Source organism: Babylonia areolata, chromosome 25 (assembly GCF_041734735.1).
Source record: "Babylonia areolata isolate BAREFJ2019XMU chromosome 25, ASM4173473v1, whole genome shotgun sequence".
Classification (NCBI taxonomy): Eukaryota; Metazoa; Mollusca; class Gastropoda; order Neogastropoda; family Buccinidae; genus Babylonia; species Babylonia areolata.
In genome coordinates, this window is record NC_134900.1 from 23,658,268 (window position 1) to 23,679,978 (window position 21,711).

The window sequence follows — 21,711 nt, forward strand, 5'->3', positions numbered from 1 at the left end:
ACATTTTTAGACACACACATACATGCACGTGCACACTCACACTCGCACGCACACACACACACACACACACGCGCGCGCGCCCAGACACATTAAATATATCAACTGCACTAAAACAGGATTACGTGAGTATAAATATCTCTAGCATACAGAAGTGTTTGCGGAAAAGGTGGTTTTCAGATCGGACTTGAAGGTCTGGAGATCAGGAGCGTTTCTGAGGGACGATGGCAAAGAATTCCAAATTTGGGGTTATATGATAGTCAGTCGTGTCCGACTATGACCATCAGAACAGCAGAGGAGGCAACTGCTGTTCCGACTATTTGGACTAGAATTTGATTATAGTAGAGTGTCTTGCCCAAGTACATCCCCACTCTCTCGGCCAAGAGGGTTTTAGGACAGTCGGCGTTGGGATGGTTCCCAAAGGTCAACCAGCCCACAAGGCTGCAGCACTAAGAGCCAGTGCAATTTGCCTCCTAGCTTGAGAGTCATAGTCCTTCACGAAAGACTAAGCTGTAAATGGTTTCCCATTGAAATTTGGGGTACTTGAGCCCTAAAAGACCTTTTCCCTGCACATGGTGAAAGAAGCTACTGTATATTTTTTTTAACTTATATAATAATTTTTGACGGCGACAACACGGTTATGTGAACTTCCAACAAAACGGTCACCCGAATATACGTTTTCATGTGGACACCTCTGTTAGAACTAAGAACGGTGTCTTGACAAGAAATTAATGAAAAACTTTGTTGAACTTACCACGAGAATTTTTCCATTCTGTGCAGCACACTAATGACCTCACAAGCGTGGAGTCAAGTTTTGTGGAGAAAACGTTTGAGAAATACGAACATGGCTTCCCGCCGTCTTCTTCGTCACACTGTTGGCGACAGGCGCAGTGCATCATGGGACTGTGTCAGGGTCACATGACATGGTGGCGTCTCTTGAGGCCATTCCCTGACACGGTTCGGACGTGCGCTACCTGAGGCTGTGTTGTGTGTGTGTGACACTGTGAAGGGAGCTGTCCTGTGGGTGCCTGACACTCGCTGACAACCACACTTGCAAGATTCTTTTCTCCTTTTTTTATAACTTTTTTTAACATTACGGATTTAGCAAGGTTTAACCCCTCTCCACCCCCCACCCCCCTCTCTCTCTCCCTTTCACACACACACACAAGCACAAACGCGCTTGCACACACACACACACAGAGGATATTATCTGGATTCCTGGACAGCACTCCAAGTGCCTTCTTATTTTCCCGCAGTCTTCATGTGTTGTTGTGATGGTTGTGGTGGTGGTGGTGGAGGTATAATACCTACGTAACATTACCTAGTATTAGAAAGCCAGACAGAGCTAGAGACGTGCAGATACTCAGAGAGAGATGAACATGAATAACCGAACTTCTTCTGGAGTCACAAATATTTGTATTAATCAGAACCTGTCGAGCATAAATATGAATGCTGCCAGTGTTTTTGCTATAATTACAAGAGAGAGAGAGACAGAGAGAGAGAGAGAACCATAAAACACGAGGATGTCTGAAATATTTCCTTTATCAGGTTCCCAGAATTCAGACATGCATACACACACACCCAAGCCTACACACACACACAGACACACACACACACCTACCTTCCACTGGACTGTGACTGAGTAGTTGTTTCCCATTGTATAATTGATACTCCAGGGATCGACAGATTTTGCATTTGGAACACACACACATTTGCACACGTGCGCGCGCGGGCACACACACACACATATTCTCTGTGTGTATGTGTGTGTGTGACCAACACAGACATAGGCCCATACATATATACATATACACCGTACACACAGTTCAATGGTTATGCGATGCTTTATTCATGTTTTATCATTAAAGGCGGGTTTTCCTTCCATGTGTTTTCTTTATTTTCTTCCAATCGACAACAAAGTTCTCGACAAAAAAAAAAAAAAAAAACAACCTCCTGAAGGTGAAGCAAATAACTGAAGCTGGATGAGTTGCCGGCAAGCAGGACACGCAGAAGACGTGTGTGAGAACCACCACACCCACGCCCAAAGACCGTAGGAGAGGAGGTGGGGAGTGGGCTCGGGGTGAGGGGCTGGAGCGGGGCTTCAAGGCGTGTTTTGGCTGATCCACCCAAGGAAGGAACTGACGCGGGTGTACACGCTAGCCATCCGGGTATCGCAGCCTTGCGCGCCGAAGCTGGTCAGTCCGGTGACCGTCATCTTGTTGGTCCTGTGGTCAGGGCTGAACAGAGGGCCGCCGCTGTCGCCCTGAATACGACAGTAAAATAGTCATTTGGTTGTTTTTAATGGTATGTACATAACAGCTGTCATGTCCCTTCCTCCTCCTCCTCCTCCACATCATCAGCAGCAGCAACATCATCATGTGTGAGTGAAAGTGTGTGCATGCACAAACACTTCATATGCGTATGTATATTGTTATTATATTTGTTGTAACACATCATTTCCAACTCACGTATGTACTTTTATGTACTACCCTCCTCCTCCTCCTCATTATCAACATCATCATATGTGAGTGAGCGTGAGCATGCACAAGCGCTGCATATGCATGTACATCTATGTTGCTGTTATGTTTGTGTTTGCGTATTATTTCCAATTAATGTATTTACTTTTGTGTCCTAACCCCCGCCCCCGTGATCCCCGGTGCACCAGCCTGAAGCTGCCCCTGTGGGTGGTTTTACTTGTGGGTCATTCTGAGCGAGGCTTGATGGACCCCCGGGGGTCATTGGTGTCTTGTCGAGATGGACCCCCCGGCACCATCCCCGCCCGGTTGGGAATTACCCACCCCGCGAGTTGAATCAAGTTAGTGGAGAAAGAAGGGGGATTGTTCTGAGCCAGTCTTTACTGACCCCCCCCCTTCCCCCCGTCACACACACTCTCCCTCACACACACTCACACAGACAGACAGACACACACACACTCACACACACACACACACACATACACACACACTCACTCACTCACTCTCTCTCTCTCTCTCTCACTCACTCACTTAGATACAGACACAGACAGAAACAGACACAGACAAGCACACAGACACACACACCTCTGTGTGTACAACTGAACCAAGCAAATGACAAATAGATGGCGAGGGTTTTTTTTGTTGTTGTTGTTTTGTTTTGTTTTTTGTTGTTGTTTTGTTTTTTGATAGCTTGACAGACGGTGCTGATTCTAACCGGGCCTAATTTCCTTTGTGGGACATTCCAAGCTAGCGTTGAATGACCGCCGTGTTTGACTCCGGGGTCACATCCTTAGGGGGTACAAACAGCCTGTTGCACGGGTGCTCTTGGTAACGGCACAAATTATATTCTGTTCTATTGTAATCCATTCCGTTCCGTTCTGTTCTATTCAACGAGGAAGGCGGTAGAATGGTCAAGTCGCTCATCTACCAATTTAGAGAGTCTGTGAGGGTGTGGGTTCGAATCCCGCTCTCGCCCTTTCTCCCACGTTTGACTGGAAAATCAGACTGAGCGTCTAGTCAATCGGATTGAGGCGATAAATCGAGGTCCTGTGTACAACACGCACTTGGCGCACTGAAAAAGAACCCATGGCAACGAGAGTGTTGTCCTCTGGCAAAATTCTGCTGAAGAAATCCACTCTGATATGTGCACAAATATATAAGCATGCACCCCTGGCCTGACGGACTAAGCGCGTTGGGTTAAGCTGCTGGTCAGGCATCTGCGTGGCAGATGTGGTGTAGCGTATATGGAACTGTCCGTGCGCAGACATTGAAACTGAAACTCAGTGAATCTGTTTAAGTCAGCTCAGTTCTCTTTTGTTCTGCTCAACTCTAGTTCTGTTCTGTCTTGCTCTGTTCAGTTCAGTTACATTCTGTTCCCTTTCCATTCTAACCTATTCTTTCTTTTTCTTCTTTTTTTTTCTGGGAAGGAAGGTTCTATCCTTTTTCAATCAATACAACACACATCAACACGATGCACATTCAGCACATAATAAATCGCTAACATCTGACATTCAATTCATTCTATTCAATTATATTCCATTCTATACTAGTCCATTCTATTCTATTCCATACAACTCCATTCTATTCTATACTATTCTGCTCCATTTTATTCCATTCTATTCTCTTCCAATCTATTCTGTTCTGTACTATACTATTCCATTATCTACTATTCTATTCCATTATATTCCATTCTATACTAGTCCATTCTATTATATTCCATTCTCTTCTGAACTACCACCATTCTGTTTTATACTATTCTACTCCGTTTTATTCCATTCTGTTCTATTCCCATCTATTCTGTACTATACTATTCCATTCTATTCCATACTGTTCCATTCTAGTCTATACTATTCAATTCTATTCTATTCTACTCCATGATAGCACGTACGTTGCAGGCCCCGTAATGCAGGCTGGAGTCGTGGACACAGATGTGGGAGTCTCTGATGTAGTGGCCCCAGTGTTGTTTGCAGGAGTTCTGGGTCAGAACAGGGATGGGCGCTTGCTTCAGGTAGGTGGCGCTACTTCCGCTGCCTGGTCAGCACAAGTGTGTAAAAAGATGCATGCATACCAATGTGTATTCGAGGGTCTTTTTGCTTTAATTGATCTACACGATGCGTAAGGCGCGTCGCATGCAAAATGACGACAATTTTATGTGAGTTCACACATGTCTCTTTGTGAAGGTCAAGGTATTCGTGTCAGGGTTGTGTGTCTCATCAGGGCCGTAACTCCCCGTTTTCACGTGCTCACGTTGAGCTGTGCAAGTTGTCAAATGATGTGTCCACCTCCATGTCTTCTTCGTTTCGCAGACTATGATTTTTTATGACCTAGATTTTTGTTTTGTTAAACCTTATATTGCTTTGCTTGTTCAGAATCTGTAAATACGACTCACTTTGTTGGAAAAAAAAAAGAGCTGCATAGTTTAAAAAATGAATAGAGGCAAAAAAAAAAAAAAAAAAAAAAATCAGTAATACATTGATATAGCATTTCTTTAAAAAGAATGTGAAGACATCCGTCACATAATTTATCCGTATTGTCTCAAGAAATGTTTATTTATTTACTTATTTGTTTATGTATTTATTAAGATGTTTCACTACAGCGCATATTCTTGAAGCTCTATGCATTTTACAACATCATGTCATTGCCAGCATTGTTGCATGTTTCCATGACACTTTTCATTTCTCTTTTCCTGTCCATTTGCAGGTAACCCTGTATAACGACCACAGCAGAAAGATGTTGATGAATGAATGTAGGATTTGTGGAATGGATGGGTGAATGATGGGGAATTAAAAAATTGTTGAAAAAAAAAAGAAAAAAAGATGCATGTATGTATGTATGTATGTATGTATGCATGCATGCATGTGTGTATGTAACGTTCCAATCCCCCCACATGAAATGAACAAATTTGGCCTTTGCCTTTGCCGAAGTCACCACAGTCTGCGGGTGTCAGTAAGAGTCATTTGTTTGTCTGTCTGTCTGTCTGTCTGTGTAATTACTTTGTTGCTTTTGTTAGGTAGGTAGGTAGGCAGGTAGGTGGGTAGGTATGTAGGTAGCTAGTTAGTTCGTTCGTTCGTTCGTTAGTTAGTTAGTCGTCATTTAGTCAGTCTTTCGTTCGTTTATCTATTTATGTGTATATTTATTGAATAGATAATAATAAAGAAAAGAAGAGGAAGAACAAGACGAAGAACAAGAAGAAGAAGAAGAACAACAACAACAACTACTACTACTGTTACTACTACTACCACAAAACGACAAAAAGGAGAACAAGTGAATCAGTAATGAATGATGCTGATTATAATATTTGTATTTTGTATTTGTATTTCTTTTTATCACAACACATTTCTCTGTGTGAAATTCGGGCTGCTCTCCCCACACTACAGCGCCACCACTTTTTTTGTTTTGTTTTTTTCTGTGTGTAGTTTTATTTTTGTTTTCCTATCGATATTAGTAGTAATAATAATAATAATAATATTCATCATAAAGTATTTAACCATGGACTAAAATGAAAGGGAATCATAGAGAGACAGAGGGAGCGGGATTTGGAGGAGGGGGGGGGGCAGGGAGTGTTTCTCAACATCATCAGAAACATGATTCACACACAACACACATACACCGCGCGCGCGCACACACACACACACACACACACTGGAGGAAGCTGATAGATCAGCGAGAGTGTGGGTTCGATTCCCAGCCTCGCACCTTTCTCCCAACTTTAACTGGAAAATCAAACTGAGACGTCCAGTCATTCGGGTGAGACGACAAACCGATATTCAGTGTGCAGCACGGTTTTTGGCGCACTGAAAAAGAACCCATGGCAACAAAATGTGTTACCCTCTGGCAAAATGATGTAAAAGAAACCCCCCTCTGATAGGTACGTAAAATTATGCGCGTATGAAATCAGGGCCTGTCTTGCTCGTTGAGCAATGCTGCTGGTCAGGCATCTGTCTTGCAGACATGGCGTAGAGTATATGGATTTAGCTCAGTGCAGTGATATCTCATTGAGAAACTGAAACGCACGCACGCACACCACACACACACACAAACAAACAAACGCACGCACATACACACACACACTTCACACACCACACACACACACAACTGAAACGCACGCACACGCGCACGCACACACACACTTACACAAACACACGCCACATCACACACACAGACTACACACACAAACAAACGCGCGCGCGCACACACACACACACACACACCACACAAACACACCCCAACCCCCACCCCCAAACCCCTCCCCACACCACCCGCCACCCACTACCCTCACCCACCCACAGACCTGACAGTCTCCCCCATCCCGTGATGAAGGAGGAGACGCGCTCGTAGTTGTAGCTGTTGTCTTGGGGCAGGTTGGCCTTCTGGCAGGTGGCCGTCATGCGCAGGGGCGTGGACAGACGGATGATGGCGATGTCGTTAGCCAGGCTGTACGGGTTGTAGGACGGGTGCTGCCGTGCAACAGGAAGAAGAAGTAGAAGATTGACTGATTGATTGATTGATTGAATCTTTAATGGGTAAAGAATTAGGCGCAGTAAAGGCCTTTTTTTTCTGCTGCCCCATCATCTGCACCATTTCAGTGGCATTACTCCCACGCCGCTTATTTAGATTCCCCCATACACGGCCACACCCGGGTTCGTCCGTAACTCACTAAAGGCCGTTTTACAATTCTGCCCATTTAACAACACAAAACATAAAAAATAAAGAACGACACAAAACATAGAAATAGAGAAATAAAATGAAATAAAATAAAATAATTAGAACGACGAATAAGAACATCAACTGTAATAGTCTATTAAAGGTAACAAAGCGATGAAAAGAACAATTGGTACATTGAAGAAGAATAAGAAGGAAGAGGAGGATGGGAGATAGAGACTTGGTCATAAAAAGACATACATACATACATAGTGAGAGAGAGAGAGAGGGGGGGGGAGACAGACAGACAGACAGACAGACATACAGACAGAGGAGGAGAAGAAGGAGGAGGAGGAGAAAAAGAAAAAAAGAGACTGAGATAGAGACTAGAAACGTAGTCATCGAAAGACAGGCATCCTGAAAGAGAGGGACAGACAGACAGACAGGCACAGAAAGACACAGAGGGAGACACACACACACACACACACACACACACACACACACACACACACACGCAGACAGAGATAGAGAAGAAGAAGAAAGTGTTGTTACTACTACTACTGCTACCACAATCATTATTAACATTGTTCTTGTTGTTGTCGTCGTTGTTATCATCATCATCACCATTATCATTATCATTATTGTTGTTCTTGTTCTTATTTTCATCCTCCTCCTCATCATCAGTATCATTATCATCATCATCATTATTAGTGTTATTATTATATCGTACTTTTATGGTGCAAACACCCCAGACAGTGGACTCTAAGCGCCTCACACACCATCGGATACAAACACAATAGTGAAATATGGCATACAAACCGCACAAGAAGACATACAGGAGAAAATGCATATACCAATAATACAGACTGGGAATACGAACCATACACACACACGCGCGCGCGCGCGCACTCACACGCACGCACACACACGCACGCACACACACACACAGAGCGGGCGATTTGGCACGAATGATGAGTAAGTTAATAACATCTCGTCTTCTTCAAAGAATGACTAAGGTTACAATAAAGGTGCTGCTTTGCAAATCATAAGGGCTACAAACAGAGACGAAGTTACACGTCAGAAATCAACGATGTAAGTGCGATAGAGACAGGCCCAGAAGACTCCAGAGACAACAGTCAGACAGCCATACAGACAGACAGTGGGACAGAGACCACAATTGAAGACTTCATACCACTATGAACTGCAGACAGACAGACAGGCAGGCAGACAGACAGACAGACAGAGAAACAGACGGGCAGAGACCAATACTCGAAAGACTTCATATTACAATAACCTGCGACGCGGTAGAGACGTGACGGGGAGAGAGAGAGAGAGAGAGAGAGAGAGAGAACGAACGAATCTTTTTTTATGAGGAAAGTGGAAAAAGCATGCATATGTTTTTTTTTACATCCAGCCCTCAGGGAAAAGAAAAATGAAATCAAAATGTTCACAAGATAACAAAAGGTTACAGAGAGTGAGAGACAGACAGACAGACAGAGAAGCAAAGACCTTGACCCGAAAGACTTCATACCACAATGACCTGCGACGCGGGAGAGAGAGAGAGAGAGAGAGAGAGAGAGAGATTTCAGATTCAGATTCGGATTCGGATGATTTATTCACATAGGCCATTGCCCCTCATGAAGGGGTGCAATATACAACATTATTAAACTTACACAAGTGCACAAGGTGAAACAATCGTTATGATATCATAATCGATCGTAACTTAAATGCTTTGTATAAACAAAATGACAAATTCAGTACAATGCTTTCTTTATCAAGATGCCATCAACAAACTATAAGCCGGAACTGATTTGGAATAATCCTTTCGCGGAAAATACAGAGAGAGACAGAGACAGAGAGACACTCCTACCACAATGATCTGGCGCGCAGTGGAGACCTGCCAGTTTTCCTCGTTCTTTTTCCGCAGGCTGTGCACTCCGCAGGCCACACTGTATCTGCTCGGACTGCACGTGCAAAACGCTTCACACCTGACTGTCATGCCTTGGTGAAAGGACATCAGCGTAATAATAACAATAATAATCATTATTATCATTATAATTATACTATTCATGATATAATCATAATAATAATAATTACTATGTACATTTATACAGCACCCTTTCTCTCTAAGAGCTCAGGGAGCTTTACATGCACGAAAAAAGTTACAAATCGAACGAATCATTCATGACCGCTCTTTTTCCAAACCCCTCCCTCCACCTCCCCCCTCCTGTTGCTATGGGCCAGAGGCTTCACAATTTAAACAGTTTTTGGCTTTCACCCCCACCCCCTACCCCCACCCCTCCCATTCGTCATGCATCCAGTGTGAGCTGACGAGGATGATGTTGGGGAAAAGGAAGCCAAGAGTGCGTGTAGATAGGCTTGAAAAAGATGCGTTTTTAGTGAAGAGCGAAAAGGCAAACACTGAATCAGACGCATGGATGTGATGAGGAACTGAAGTTGTTCCAGATAATTATGAGGAGCAGCAGAGAGGAAAGAACGTTCAACACAGGTTCTTGTGTTGACACGAGGAAGTTTCAGAAGGTAACAGTCAGAGGAAGAGCGGAGAGTTATTGAGGGAGTGACTGCATGAGTTTCGAGTGTAGTTACCACTTTCTGTGTGCCAATGACGGCGGAGCTGGTTTTTGTTGAACAAAAATGACGCCATGCGAAGGTGACTGACATTATTATCCTGACCTGTATGTAACCTCTGTCTGATCTAAGTGAGAGGTCACACACACACACACACACACACTGACACACCCCTTCACCCCGGCCCCCCCCCCCCCCCCGGACCCTCCCCCCTCAACACACACACCGACACTGAAACACACACACACACACCGACACCCACCTACCTCTCTCTCACACACACACACCGACTCTCTCTCTCAAACACACACACACCGGCACACCGACTCACCGTGGCACACACACACACACACACACACGCACACACACATACACGCACACATACACACACACAGAGTGGTCATGAATTATTTATGTAATTTGTAACTTTTTTCTTGCATGTAAAGCGCCCTGAGCTCTTAGAGAGAAAGGGCACTATCATATAAATGTACACTGTTCTTATTCTTATTGGCCGGTATTCCTTGTAATAATTTTTCGTCTAAAATCACAACTGTGGATAGACGTTAAGCAAAAGAACGAAATAACCTCCCCACGCCCCCCCACCCCCACCCCTACACACACACACACACACACACCACACACACACACACACGTGACACACCGATCCCCCACCCCCACCCCTACACACACACACCACACACACACACACACACACACACACACACGTGACACACCGATCCCCCACCCCCACCCCTACACACACACACACACACACACACACACACATGTGGAGTGATGGCCTAGAGGTAACGCGTCCGCCTAGGAAGCGAGAGAATCTGACCGCGCTGGTTCGAATCACGGCTCAGCCGCCGATATTTTCTCCCCCTCCACTAGACCTTGAGTGGTGGTCTGGACGCTTGTCATTCGGATAAGACGATAAACCGAGGTCCCGTGTGCAGCATGCACTTAGCGCACGTAAAAGAACCCACGGCAACAAAAGGGTTGTTCCTGGCAAAATTCTGTAGAAAAATCCACTGCGATAGGAAAAACAAATAAAACTGCACGCAGGAAAAAATACAAAAAAATGGGTGGCGCTGTAGTGTAGCGACGCGCTCTCCCTGGGGAGAGCAGCCCGAATTTCACACAGAGAAATCTGTTGTGATAAAAAGAAATACAAATACACACACACAACACAAGAAACGTACTATCTGTCGTTGACGCAGTGGGCGGCAGTGAGAGCGTAGTTCTCGTTCAGGACCACAGCCCCACAGATGTGGTACGACATGTCCATCTGCAGCGACAACTGAGCCGGCCATGAGTGAGGGGACGCAACGTCGCCGTTCACGATACGGCTCTCATGGGTGCTCTCCCCTGTAATAGCAACGTTTCTGTCCTTTTTTCTCTTTTTCTTTTTTTTCTTTCTTTCTTTCTTTCTTTCTTATCTTCTTTTTTTCTTTTATTTTTTTTATTCATTGTATTATATTTTCACGACTTTTTTTCCATGGATGTAAAGAACATGGAGAAAAATAAAAGAACTTGCACAAACACACACAAAAAATTCAACTGAAATAAAATGAACGTCCTGTTAGTATAAGGTCATTCAGTCTAAATAAATGTCGGTGATTGTGCTCTAACTATTGTGATCTGAATTCCACATGCAAGATCAATTATCAATTATGTGCTAAGCCAAGAACCTGTATCACACAATATATATCAGAATATATATATATATATATATATATATATATATATATATGTATATATATGTGTGTGTGTGTGTGTGTGTGTTTTGGGAAGCAAGGATCCAAAATAAATACTGTATATGGAGTCGGGGATTCTCTGTGAACTAGTTGGAAGAGGACTCAGTTAGTGTGAATTCAGATTTTTTTTTTAATTAAAAGAACGGCACACTGAGATGCAACGAATGAATACTGACACACAAAGAGTGCACTGTATGCTGTACGACAGTCAGTCAGCGTCCATCTATGACCTTCAGAACAGCAGAGGAGGGAACTGATGTCCTGACTATATCAGCTAGAATTTGATTGTAGTGGAGAGTTTCTTGCCCAAGTTACATACCCCTATGGGCCTGGGCAAAAGTGTTTTTAGGACCGTTGGTGTTGGGACGGTTCCCCTGGCTTCCTGATTCTAGGTATACGTCAGAGTTGAGCAGTGAGTGAGTGACGCCAGTCATTGTGAAGCCTGTACAATCGTGAACAAAAAGCAGGATATAAAAGTCATTCTCACCCAGCTGCAAGATGAGGGCCACAAGAAACACAGGAAGCAACATTGTGGATGGCTAAAAGATACAGCAACGCTCCGGCAACAAGTCTGCTCCGATCTCCAGTCAACGAAGACGCGACGACAGGTTTCCAGTGCATCGTTTATATAGCAAAATATGACGCCAACAGCTGAGCAGGTTCCCATGTTATCAGGTTAGAAAGAGCAAAATACGACGCCTAGAAACAAAACAAAAATACAATGCCAAGAGCTCAACAATATCGCAAATCATCAGGATGTTAAAAAAGCAATATTCGGTGCCAGCAGCTGATTATTTTCGCAGGTAGTTGAGGTGAAAGAAGGTGTTAAAGTGGACGCGAGAGCTGTTGGTACGACACGGCTTTTAACACACCGTGTTGAGTCCTGTGCAAGGGTTCTTGACATTGTGCAGCGTCTGAATCCATCCTTGACTGCCTGTAACCGTTCTAGTTCTCATCTTGTTTTACGGTCAGACAAACACTCGTTGTTTCTGACTGTAAGAGGATCTGGATCGTTATATGTAAGCTTATGTGTACTCGTCCTCCCTCCCCCCCTCCCCTTTTCCACTCCCCTTTCCCCCCACCTCTTGTGTTTTCGGTTTTGTTATTGTTTTTGTACAACAGAAATCACACGTGAGCCATGGAGGCTTTTCCTGATGTGTTGTGGTGTATTGTATTGCCAGTGCATTGTAATGTGATGTATCGTATCGTATCTTCTTCTGTGTTCGTGGGCTGCAACTCCCACGTTCACTCGAATGTACACGAGTGGGATTTTACGTGTATGACCGTTTTGACCCCGCCATGTAGGCAGCCACACTCCGCTTTCGGGGGTGTGCATGCTGGGTATGTTCTTGTTTCCATAACCCACTGAACGCTGACATCGATAACAGGATCTTAAACGTGAATATTTGATCTTCTGCTTGCGTATACACACGAAGGGGGTTCAGGCACTGGCCGGTCTGCACGTAATAATGTTGATCGGAAAAACCTCCATCCTTTACCCACCAGGCGCCGTCACCGAGATTCGAATTCGGGATCTTCAGATTGAAATTCCAACGCTTTCACCAATTGCGCCCGTCTGTATCATACCGTATTTTAATACATTTTTTCACAGCAGATTTCTCTGTGTGAAATTCGGGCTGCTCTTCCCGGGGAGAGCGAGTTGCCACTACAGCGAAGGCCCCCCCCCCCCCCCAACCCCCCCTCGTCCCCCCACTTCTTGTTTCTGTCTGAAAGTGAATTTGTTTCACTACCATCAAAGCGAATACTTTACAGAGAAGTTTGCCAGAACCCTTTTGTAGTCGTGGGTTCTTTTACGTGCTCTAAGTGCCACTCCTGTTTATCGTCTCACGCGAACTAACTAGGACCCACCCACACCGACCACTCAATGTCTAGCGCTTAGAGAGAGGGGGTGTAGAGGTAAAATTCACGGTCCCGAGGGTCTAGTCCGTATGGGTTTGAGTACTCGTAAATACTGGCTTTCTAGTCGGGTGCATTACTTCCAGGCCACCACTCTACGTACATACCGAAACGAAGGTGACGTATAACAAAGACATCAACGGACGAAGCGGCCGCAAACAGACGGACTGACAGACACCAGAAGGTTCACGTATGATATGAGTCATTCACCTGAATGGTAAATTGGTGTCAGTGTGATAATGGCCCCCTAAGTACGGGGGTAGGGGGAGGGGTCGGGGTTGTTGTTGTTGCTTCAGTTGTATGCAAGTTAATGGAGCTCAAAGTTTCTTCTCTGTGTGTGTGTGGAGAGAGAGACACAGAGAGACAGAGAGAGAGAGCTCACTCTCTCTCTTACGAATAGGTATCCAATCTATCTTAGTTCCGCAGTAAGATGTATAAGTTATTGGTTAAAAATAACACAAATGGAAAATTCAAGGCTACCGAAAAAAAGCTTATAACATGATATATGATCTAGACTCTAGGGGTAAGGTAAACTGGGTGTCAAAGGTTAGGGTTAGATTAAATGAACTGGGGTTTGGTTATGTTTGGTTACAGCACGACATAAATAGATTTATTCGCGTGTTTCGTACAAGATTAATTGATTGTAGATGGCAAGATTGGTCAAATCTTTCAAGAAAGCGATCGTTTGAGGTTTTATAAGCAGTTCAATTATATGCATTCTATTCCAGCTTATTTATCAATGAAAATGGATAGGCATTTAAAATATATCACGACAAGGTTCGGATTAGGGGTTTCCGAAATCTTACTGCATTGTCTTCGTTATCCTAAGTTCAGTGTTTGTGATATTATTTGCCCATTATGCAGATGTGCTGAAGAAACTGAGCTTCACTTTGTGTTATACTGCCCTGCTTTGGAAGATCTTAGATCTCGGTTAATTCCACAAAAATATTACACACGCCCATCTTCATTTGGACTTGTTTTGCTGATGTCATCGACAAACGAAACCATTAAAAACAGTTTGCTGTTTACTTGTACAAAGCGTTTAAAAAACGCAATACATTATGTAGTTAATTATTTGTTGTGTATTCTTCTGACGTGTATTGTTTTTAGTATGCCTTTATTGTTGTGAATTACTGTTCACTGTACCCCCTTCATGAGGGGGCCATGGCCTTATTATTGAATAAACCATCCGTATCCGTATCCGTATCTCTCTGTCTTAAGTCTTCAGAGTTTACAGGCAAAACAACAACAACAACAACAACAACAAAGTTTTATATCTTCTTTTTTTTTTCAAATAAATAAAACGTACACTCCCACACAGAGGACCTCCCCTGCACACACACCCACCCACACAAGCATACACACAGATGGCACAATTCTTTGTGTGTTTTCTTTATGATAATCGAGCAGCAAAACTACCACAAGCATCATAACTAATGACAAAGGGCCGCATATTCGCGAACTTACGAGGTGCTGGAGAGTCATCACCAAGAAATACGATTGTCACATGGCTGTTTTACACGGACCAATTATTCTTTACTCATAAAAAGGTGAACCAGAAAACGTGCACACACACACACACACACACACACAATGTACATACACAAACATGCATGCACGCACATACACACACGAACACACACGGATTTTTTTCTTATTATTTTACTTGGATTTCATGTATCTTAATGTACTGATTATATTGGCGTGACATATTTATGTTATGTGCGTGCATACGTGCCTACATCTATGTGTATGTGTGTGTGTGTGTGTGTGTGTGTGTGTGTGTGCGCGCGTGCGCATTTTACTTACATATACGATTTATTTCCTGGATGTTTTTACATATGAATTGTAGTACAATACATTATGGTCTTAACGTGTGTGTGTGTGTGCGTGCGTGCGTGCTTGCGTGCGTGCGTGCGTGTGTGTATGCGCGCGCATGTTATTTTAGTAATATCTGCCTTTCATTTGTTGGATATTTTCATTTGTAAATATTGTTGTGTGTGTGCGAGTGTGTGTGTGTGTGGGGGGGGGGGGTGGAGGGGGGGGGGTTAGTCTATCGTCAGCTATTGGGAATTCTTATGTGACTAGTTTTAATCTCTTGCGCATGATAAGTTTATGTTGGTGTTCACAACAAGCCTGTGATTTAATTAGTTAATTTCCATGTGGATTAATAAAGTGTTTTTGATTTGATTTGATTTGACTTGATTACATTACACATACACACACACACACGCACGCACGCACACACACACACGCACACACATGAAACGCTCACACACACACACGCACGCACGCATGCATGCGTGCATACATAACACGCACGCATGCACACACATACACACGCTCGCACACGCACACAAACACGTACGCATGCACGCGCACATAGCCTCACTCACGCACGCACACACACGCATGCACGCATACACACACAAACAAACACACACACACACACACATGCTCATAGACTTCCTGGGCTCCGAGGCAAGCAAAGCACTTCAAAAAGTTTCCATACTGATGAAACTAAATAACAACACAAAGAAACATTAATGCTTTCTTTCTACAAACTTTTATTCAGGAATGGATTTCTGTGTACAAAAAGTCTGTGACCCAAACAAAAAACAAAAAACAAAAAATCCATGCAATAGTTTTCATTTACTGTTAACTGATTATCTTCCTGATCATGAACCAAACACATTCAAAACATGTCAAAACATTAACAACAAAGGATCTTAATCAACTCAGTGGTTGGCTTCATTCCTCTCTATCACCTTCAATTTATCACAGTGCTGAACACATCATACACAGTCATCTGAACACGATCAAAAAATCTGCTGAGTAACAGATTATAAAATGATTCACATATTACCCAAGAACTGTGTGTGATATCTTGAACACCATCTTCTCACGTAATATACAGATAGATACCACCACATTCATTCGCACTCTTGATTTTTTAAAAGCAATCAAATATCTTACATGACCAAGAACCGTGTGATATCAAGAACACATGCTCGCATATTGTTATAGAGATATGGATACAGGCCTATTCATTCACCACATTCTGAATATAAAAGAAAAAAAATGCCCTTCATATTTTCTATTACCCTTTTCAGGGTCTTAAAGACGTCTGTATCACTGTGCAACTTATGTTTCTCTTTATACATACTATATATATATATATATATATATATATGTGTGTGTGTGTGTGTGTGTGTGAATCCATTGCCCTGATGGCCATATACGGCAATGGGACCTTTGAATAACACACACACATCTCTCTCTCTCTCTATATATATATATATATATGTGCGTGTGTGTGTGTGTGTGTGCGTGTGTGCGTGCGTGTGCATGTGTGTGTGTGTGTTATGTGAAGGTCCTGTAGCTGTATATGGCCATGGGGCCATTAAATTCATATTCACTGTGTCTAGGCCGTGGTATACTATACAAAGCTGGGACCTAACCATTTCTTTCCAAGAAGTGAGGCTATTTGGTGAAATAAAAAAGAAAGTATATTGGTTGGTAAAATCATTTTTTTGTGTGAAGTTTTTTTTTCTCTCCCCTGTTTCAGCAACATTTTAGCCCATTACACTTGTGTTTCATGCATTATTGCATTCATTTTGATGGTTTCTATCATGATTTGACGAGAAATAATGGTTTGAATCCACCGGTAATCTACAACAAACACAAAATGTGGCCATAAAATGAACTTACGCATCTCAAATACTGCAGCAGTCTGTTTTAATACAAACCTTTTTTTTCCAGACTTCCAAAAATACAAACCATTTCATACATTGTATATCAGACGTTAAGCACGTCTGAAAAAATCAAACACAACTGTATTACGTTTGAATCAGACCCTGTTTTTTTCTGTTTCCCACACCCAAGCAAACACACACAAATACATGCACATGCAAACCCTCTCTCCTCTCTCTCTCTCACTCATACACACACACAACACACACTCACACTAGCACATGTGTACATGCACTGTCAAACACAAACATGAACACACTCAAAACAAAACGCTCTTAAAAAACACCCAATGTGTACTGGTATCCATCCCAAAAGCACTTAATGTGTCAATCAATGTCATCCATGTCTTCTTACGTTCTTCACCACAAAACGTGAAACTAAACCCAATAAATTCCCAAACTCTTTCATACATATAAATTACACTACATGACATGATATTCACAAAGATATGATACTGTAAAATATGTCAGGATAGGAAAGACACGTCTGGATGACTATTCACTTGATTCAGTTTCCCTGAAAACATAATTACTGGATCATTGCACTGGTTTTCCAATAGTCAACAAACGCGTTCAGAGAGGAAAGTGGCAGAATGGTTAAGACACTCATCTGCCAATACGGTGTCCTACAGGTCTGTGTTTGGTTCTCACTCTCGCCCTTTCTTCCAAGTTGGACTGGAAAATCTAACCAAGTGTCTAGTCATTATGGTGAGACAATAAACCGAGGTCCTGCTTGCAGCACGCAATTGGCGCACTGAAAAATAACCCCATGGCAATGTTTGTGTTTTCCTCTGGTGAAATCCTGTATAAGAAATTTACTCCGATAGGTACTCGAACATATATGCATGTCCACAAGGCCTGACAATGTGCGTTGGGTTAGGCTGCTGGTCAGGCAGCCCAGCATGTGGTGCAGCATATATATATGGATCTGACTGGACGCAGTGAGACCTCCTTGGGAAACTGAACCTGAAACCGTGGTTAGGCCAACACTACATGACTGTTCATGTAGAACCAGAAACGCCAGTCAGTGTAAATTAATGCCATTTTTTTCATGTAAAATAAGTTAATGGTGCACAAAGATTGCAGGAGAGAAAGGATGGAATCACACATCCCCACCAAAAAGAACAAACAAACAAAAAAACAAAACAAAAAAAAATCCTGTTGAATCTCTCCCTCTCCTTTACACACAGACAGACTTTAAACACAAGAAAAGTGGAATGACTGATTCACCACTGAGGGCTGGTGGAGGGGGGGAAGTAACCATCCCCGCGCTCTAAAATGGGACTCAAACCCGTGGACCTTGCTTCCTACTCAGGTGTGTTACCGCGAGGCCACCACTCTACAGTCCTGATGTGTCGTCCGTCACAACACAAGGTGGACACATGACAAGACTTGGGTCAGTGCTCACCAACCCTTTGCCAGAGACCACCCAAATTCAATGATGATGATGATGATGATGATGATGACGATGATGATAATAATAACAATATTACTACTACTACTAATAATAATAATCATCATCATAATCATAATAATACCATTAATAATTACAATAATAACAATAATGATGATGATGAACAGGTACTACCAAACACCACTGAAGTCACTCAGCAGCAGCGCAGGGTCTTGTCTGGTGTGTGGCCTCCTGGCAACCTAACATCGATGGTTCCCTGTGGACTGCTGGCACTGGGAATGTGATAGACGAACCAGGGTGTGGCCATGTAAGGTGGGGGGCTCGGAATGAACGGCATGGAAGTAATGCCACTGAAATGGTGCAGATGATGGGACAGCAAGAAAAATAAATAAATAAAAAGAAAACGATGATGCTGATGATGATGACAATAATAATGATAATAATAGCAAAGATAATATTGCTGAATGACGTTCACACCTCCCAGGCTGGGAGCTCAAGGTGTTCACAACAAAAAGGTATCATACCTGAACACACAGGCATCAAGTATGATTTACCATAAACAAAAAAGCATGTGCATACACAGCCACACACACACAACCAGCAGCAGAAGTTCACTTTAGGTATGAATCCAACTGTTGAATGCTGACTGCTTACCACCTTGTTAACTTGTTGTGCATTATAATCTGCACAGTTCCCTTCGTAAAGGTGCTTCACATCAGTTCATACAAGTTCAAACTGGCCAGGACTATGTATCTGAGACAGATTGCATTATCCAAGGCAGTTATGCCTGGCTTAAGGTGTGTGGCAGCAGCAACAATGCTGAAAAACTCGTCAATTCAATTCACTCACACATAGACACACACACTCCAGCATGGGTCTGACTATCCACTAACTGCTTAGGCAGATACGTCAATAAACCACCTCCCCTACACAGCAACTCCTCTGGCAAGCTGCGAACAAAGTTAGGCAGAGGGTTGGTGACTATGGGGCCATGCACTTCAAACACACACACACAGACGTGCACACAACACACACACAGACGCACACACAACACACACACACAACACACACGCAAACAGACGCATGTGCACACAACACACACACACGCACACGGATGCACACACACAAAGCAGTGTCCAGCCCTGCTACTCTCTGACGATGTCCAGAAGTCGCCCCACCTGCGGCACCAGTTCCCGCCACTGCTTCTGCATGGTCTTCACCAGCCTGTCGCTGTCCCTGGCGCTCTGCACCCACACCCTCACCTCCACCTCTGGCACCACCTTTCTCCCCCTGCCCCTCACCACACCCGCGCCCCCTATCTGCCCAAAATGCTCCATGTCCGTGTCGACGACCAGCTCCTCAGGTTCGTCCCAGAACACTAACGTCAGGAGGTGGGCGTTGGCTGCGGAAAGCACGATCCGTTTCAAGCTCTCGAGTCGCCGAGTTTCCAGAACTTCGTACTGCGGCTGCTCCGGCAAGCCACGGACGAAGTCCGGGAGAGGGTAGGTGACTGTGTCCTCGCGAGCCAGACACAGGTGGTGGCTGGTGACGATGACGCTCCGCGGCTGGATTCTCTCCGGAGGCATGGCCGCCACGCTTTCCGTGAAGGGCGGGAGGAGTTGGTAGGCAAGCACGTACAGCCACATCGCTTCCTTCTGCTGGTCGCTGGGCAACGGAAGTTTAACACCCCCGCCGCCGTTCATCAACAAAGCTTGAACTTTAGCCTTGACCAGGAACAGGATATCATCGATGGCATCATCGCCAGGGTAGACGAAACTGACCTGGCTCGACTCCACAGTGGACAAGGTGCGCTTGGAGAACGCACGGTAAAAGTCCTGTTCGATGTCGGCAGGGGTCTTGTCGCCTAGAGGGGATGAAGCGTTGAGGGACAGGGCGACCTTCACCTTGTCAACGAAGGCTGCAGTCTGCGTGCAGTCCCGCAGCGCCAGGGTGTAGACTGTCAGCGCTGTGGGCCCCGTCAGCCGCAGGAACTGGTCGAACAGCCCCATGCACACCTGCACCAGTTCACTCAGTGGAAGAACGGCGTAGGGCTTCACCTTGCTCCAGCGATGACCACCCCCACCTCTGCCACCACGCCCCCCGGCCACGGACGACGACTTTTTGGCCGAGTGCCAGCCCACTGCCGAGTCTGACTGGTGGCGGTTGTGGGTCATCCATGGGGGGCGGGAGGAGGAGGACGAGGAGGAGGAGGAGGAGGAGGGGGCGGAGTCAGACAGGAGGTAGACGGCCCGTGTGCTGAGCATGCACAGAGTGGTGACCTCCTGGCCGGGGTCAGTGTAGGGCACCACGTTGGTCCACACCACCTGAAGCAGCTCCTCACTCACCCCCACCCCAACCCCTGTACCCCCTACACTCCCCTTAACGGCCGACGTCGGGGTCTCGCCAGGGACGCTGACACTTGAGGCCAAACCCGCGACCTTGCTGTGGAAAAAGGTCAGCACCTCTCGCCCGCTCATCAGGGAGAAGGGACGAAGGCGTGCCGGCATGGGCTGCAGGAGGTCGTAGCTCCTCACCGCCTGCCGCAGCTCTTCCTCGAACGGCGTGGGCTCCCGCTCCCCCCCACCCCCTCCCTCCTCCATCTCCCCGCTGGACTGGATGTCGGACAGGCCACCGTCCTTCTCTGGAGCATAGGCGGTGTCATCCCCCCCCACACCGTTGGTGGGAGGATCACCAGCGGCTGAGGTGTGAACGGGGGCGGACGTTTCCTTGAAGTAGTACCCCTTCCAGTCGAAGCTTGACGGCAGGGAGGATCCAGGATAGGTGATGGATACTTTGGGCGGTACAGGCCTGCCTCTCTTCTCACCCGCTCTGACAGAGATGGCCGCAGTTCGATCCCCCGCACAGCGTGTAGTCACACCTTTGTCAGCAACGTCCAGACTCTCGTTTCCCCCCTCGGGGGCCTCGCGAACTGAGGGAGACATCCTGTGGGCGTGCTCCGCGCGTAAGTTGGTCAGCCGGTCGAGGAAATTGTCACGCGCGCTGCAGGCGTCGAAGAGGAACACCAGCTCCCCCTGGTGGTGGTCGGAGATGTGTACCTGCATGGCGAGGGGGACTGAACGGAAGTCGAGGTGACCGTGGGAGGTGGTGGTGGTGGTAGTGGTGTGGGGTGTGTGAAGGGAGAGGTCTGTGATGTGATCCATGATGGA

General features: G+C 45.0%; 2 protein-coding genes across 3 annotated transcripts in view; both read right to left on the reverse strand.

Annotated features, from left to right (window-relative positions):
- Window positions 1-1,822: 1,822 nt before the first annotated feature.
- On the reverse strand, window positions 1,823-12,075 carry LOC143299755 (chymotrypsin-like protease CTRL-1). The gene is made up of 6 exons (XM_076613144.1): window positions 11,949-12,075; window positions 10,907-11,072; window positions 8,983-9,076; window positions 6,763-6,928; window positions 4,360-4,502; window positions 1,823-2,260 (listed from the first exon to the last, which is right to left on the reverse strand). The coding sequence occupies exons 1-6, from the start codon at window positions 11,989-11,991 to the stop codon at window positions 2,099-2,101; spliced, it is 774 nt and encodes a 257-aa protein (XP_076469259.1). The 5' UTR covers window positions 11,992-12,075; the 3' UTR covers window positions 1,823-2,098.
- Window positions 12,076-15,936: 3,861 nt separating this feature from the next.
- Window positions 15,937-21,711, reverse strand: part of LOC143299429 (nischarin-like) — a 46,807-nt gene continuing 41,032 nt past the window's right edge. For both annotated transcript variants that reach the window (XM_076612623.1, XM_076612624.1), the window contains exon 17: window positions 15,937-21,711. This exon is cut by the window's right edge and continues 784 nt beyond it. In XM_076612623.1, the coding sequence (XP_076468738.1) occupies window positions 19,690-21,711 (2,022 nt within the window). In that variant the 3' untranslated portion in view covers window positions 15,937-19,689.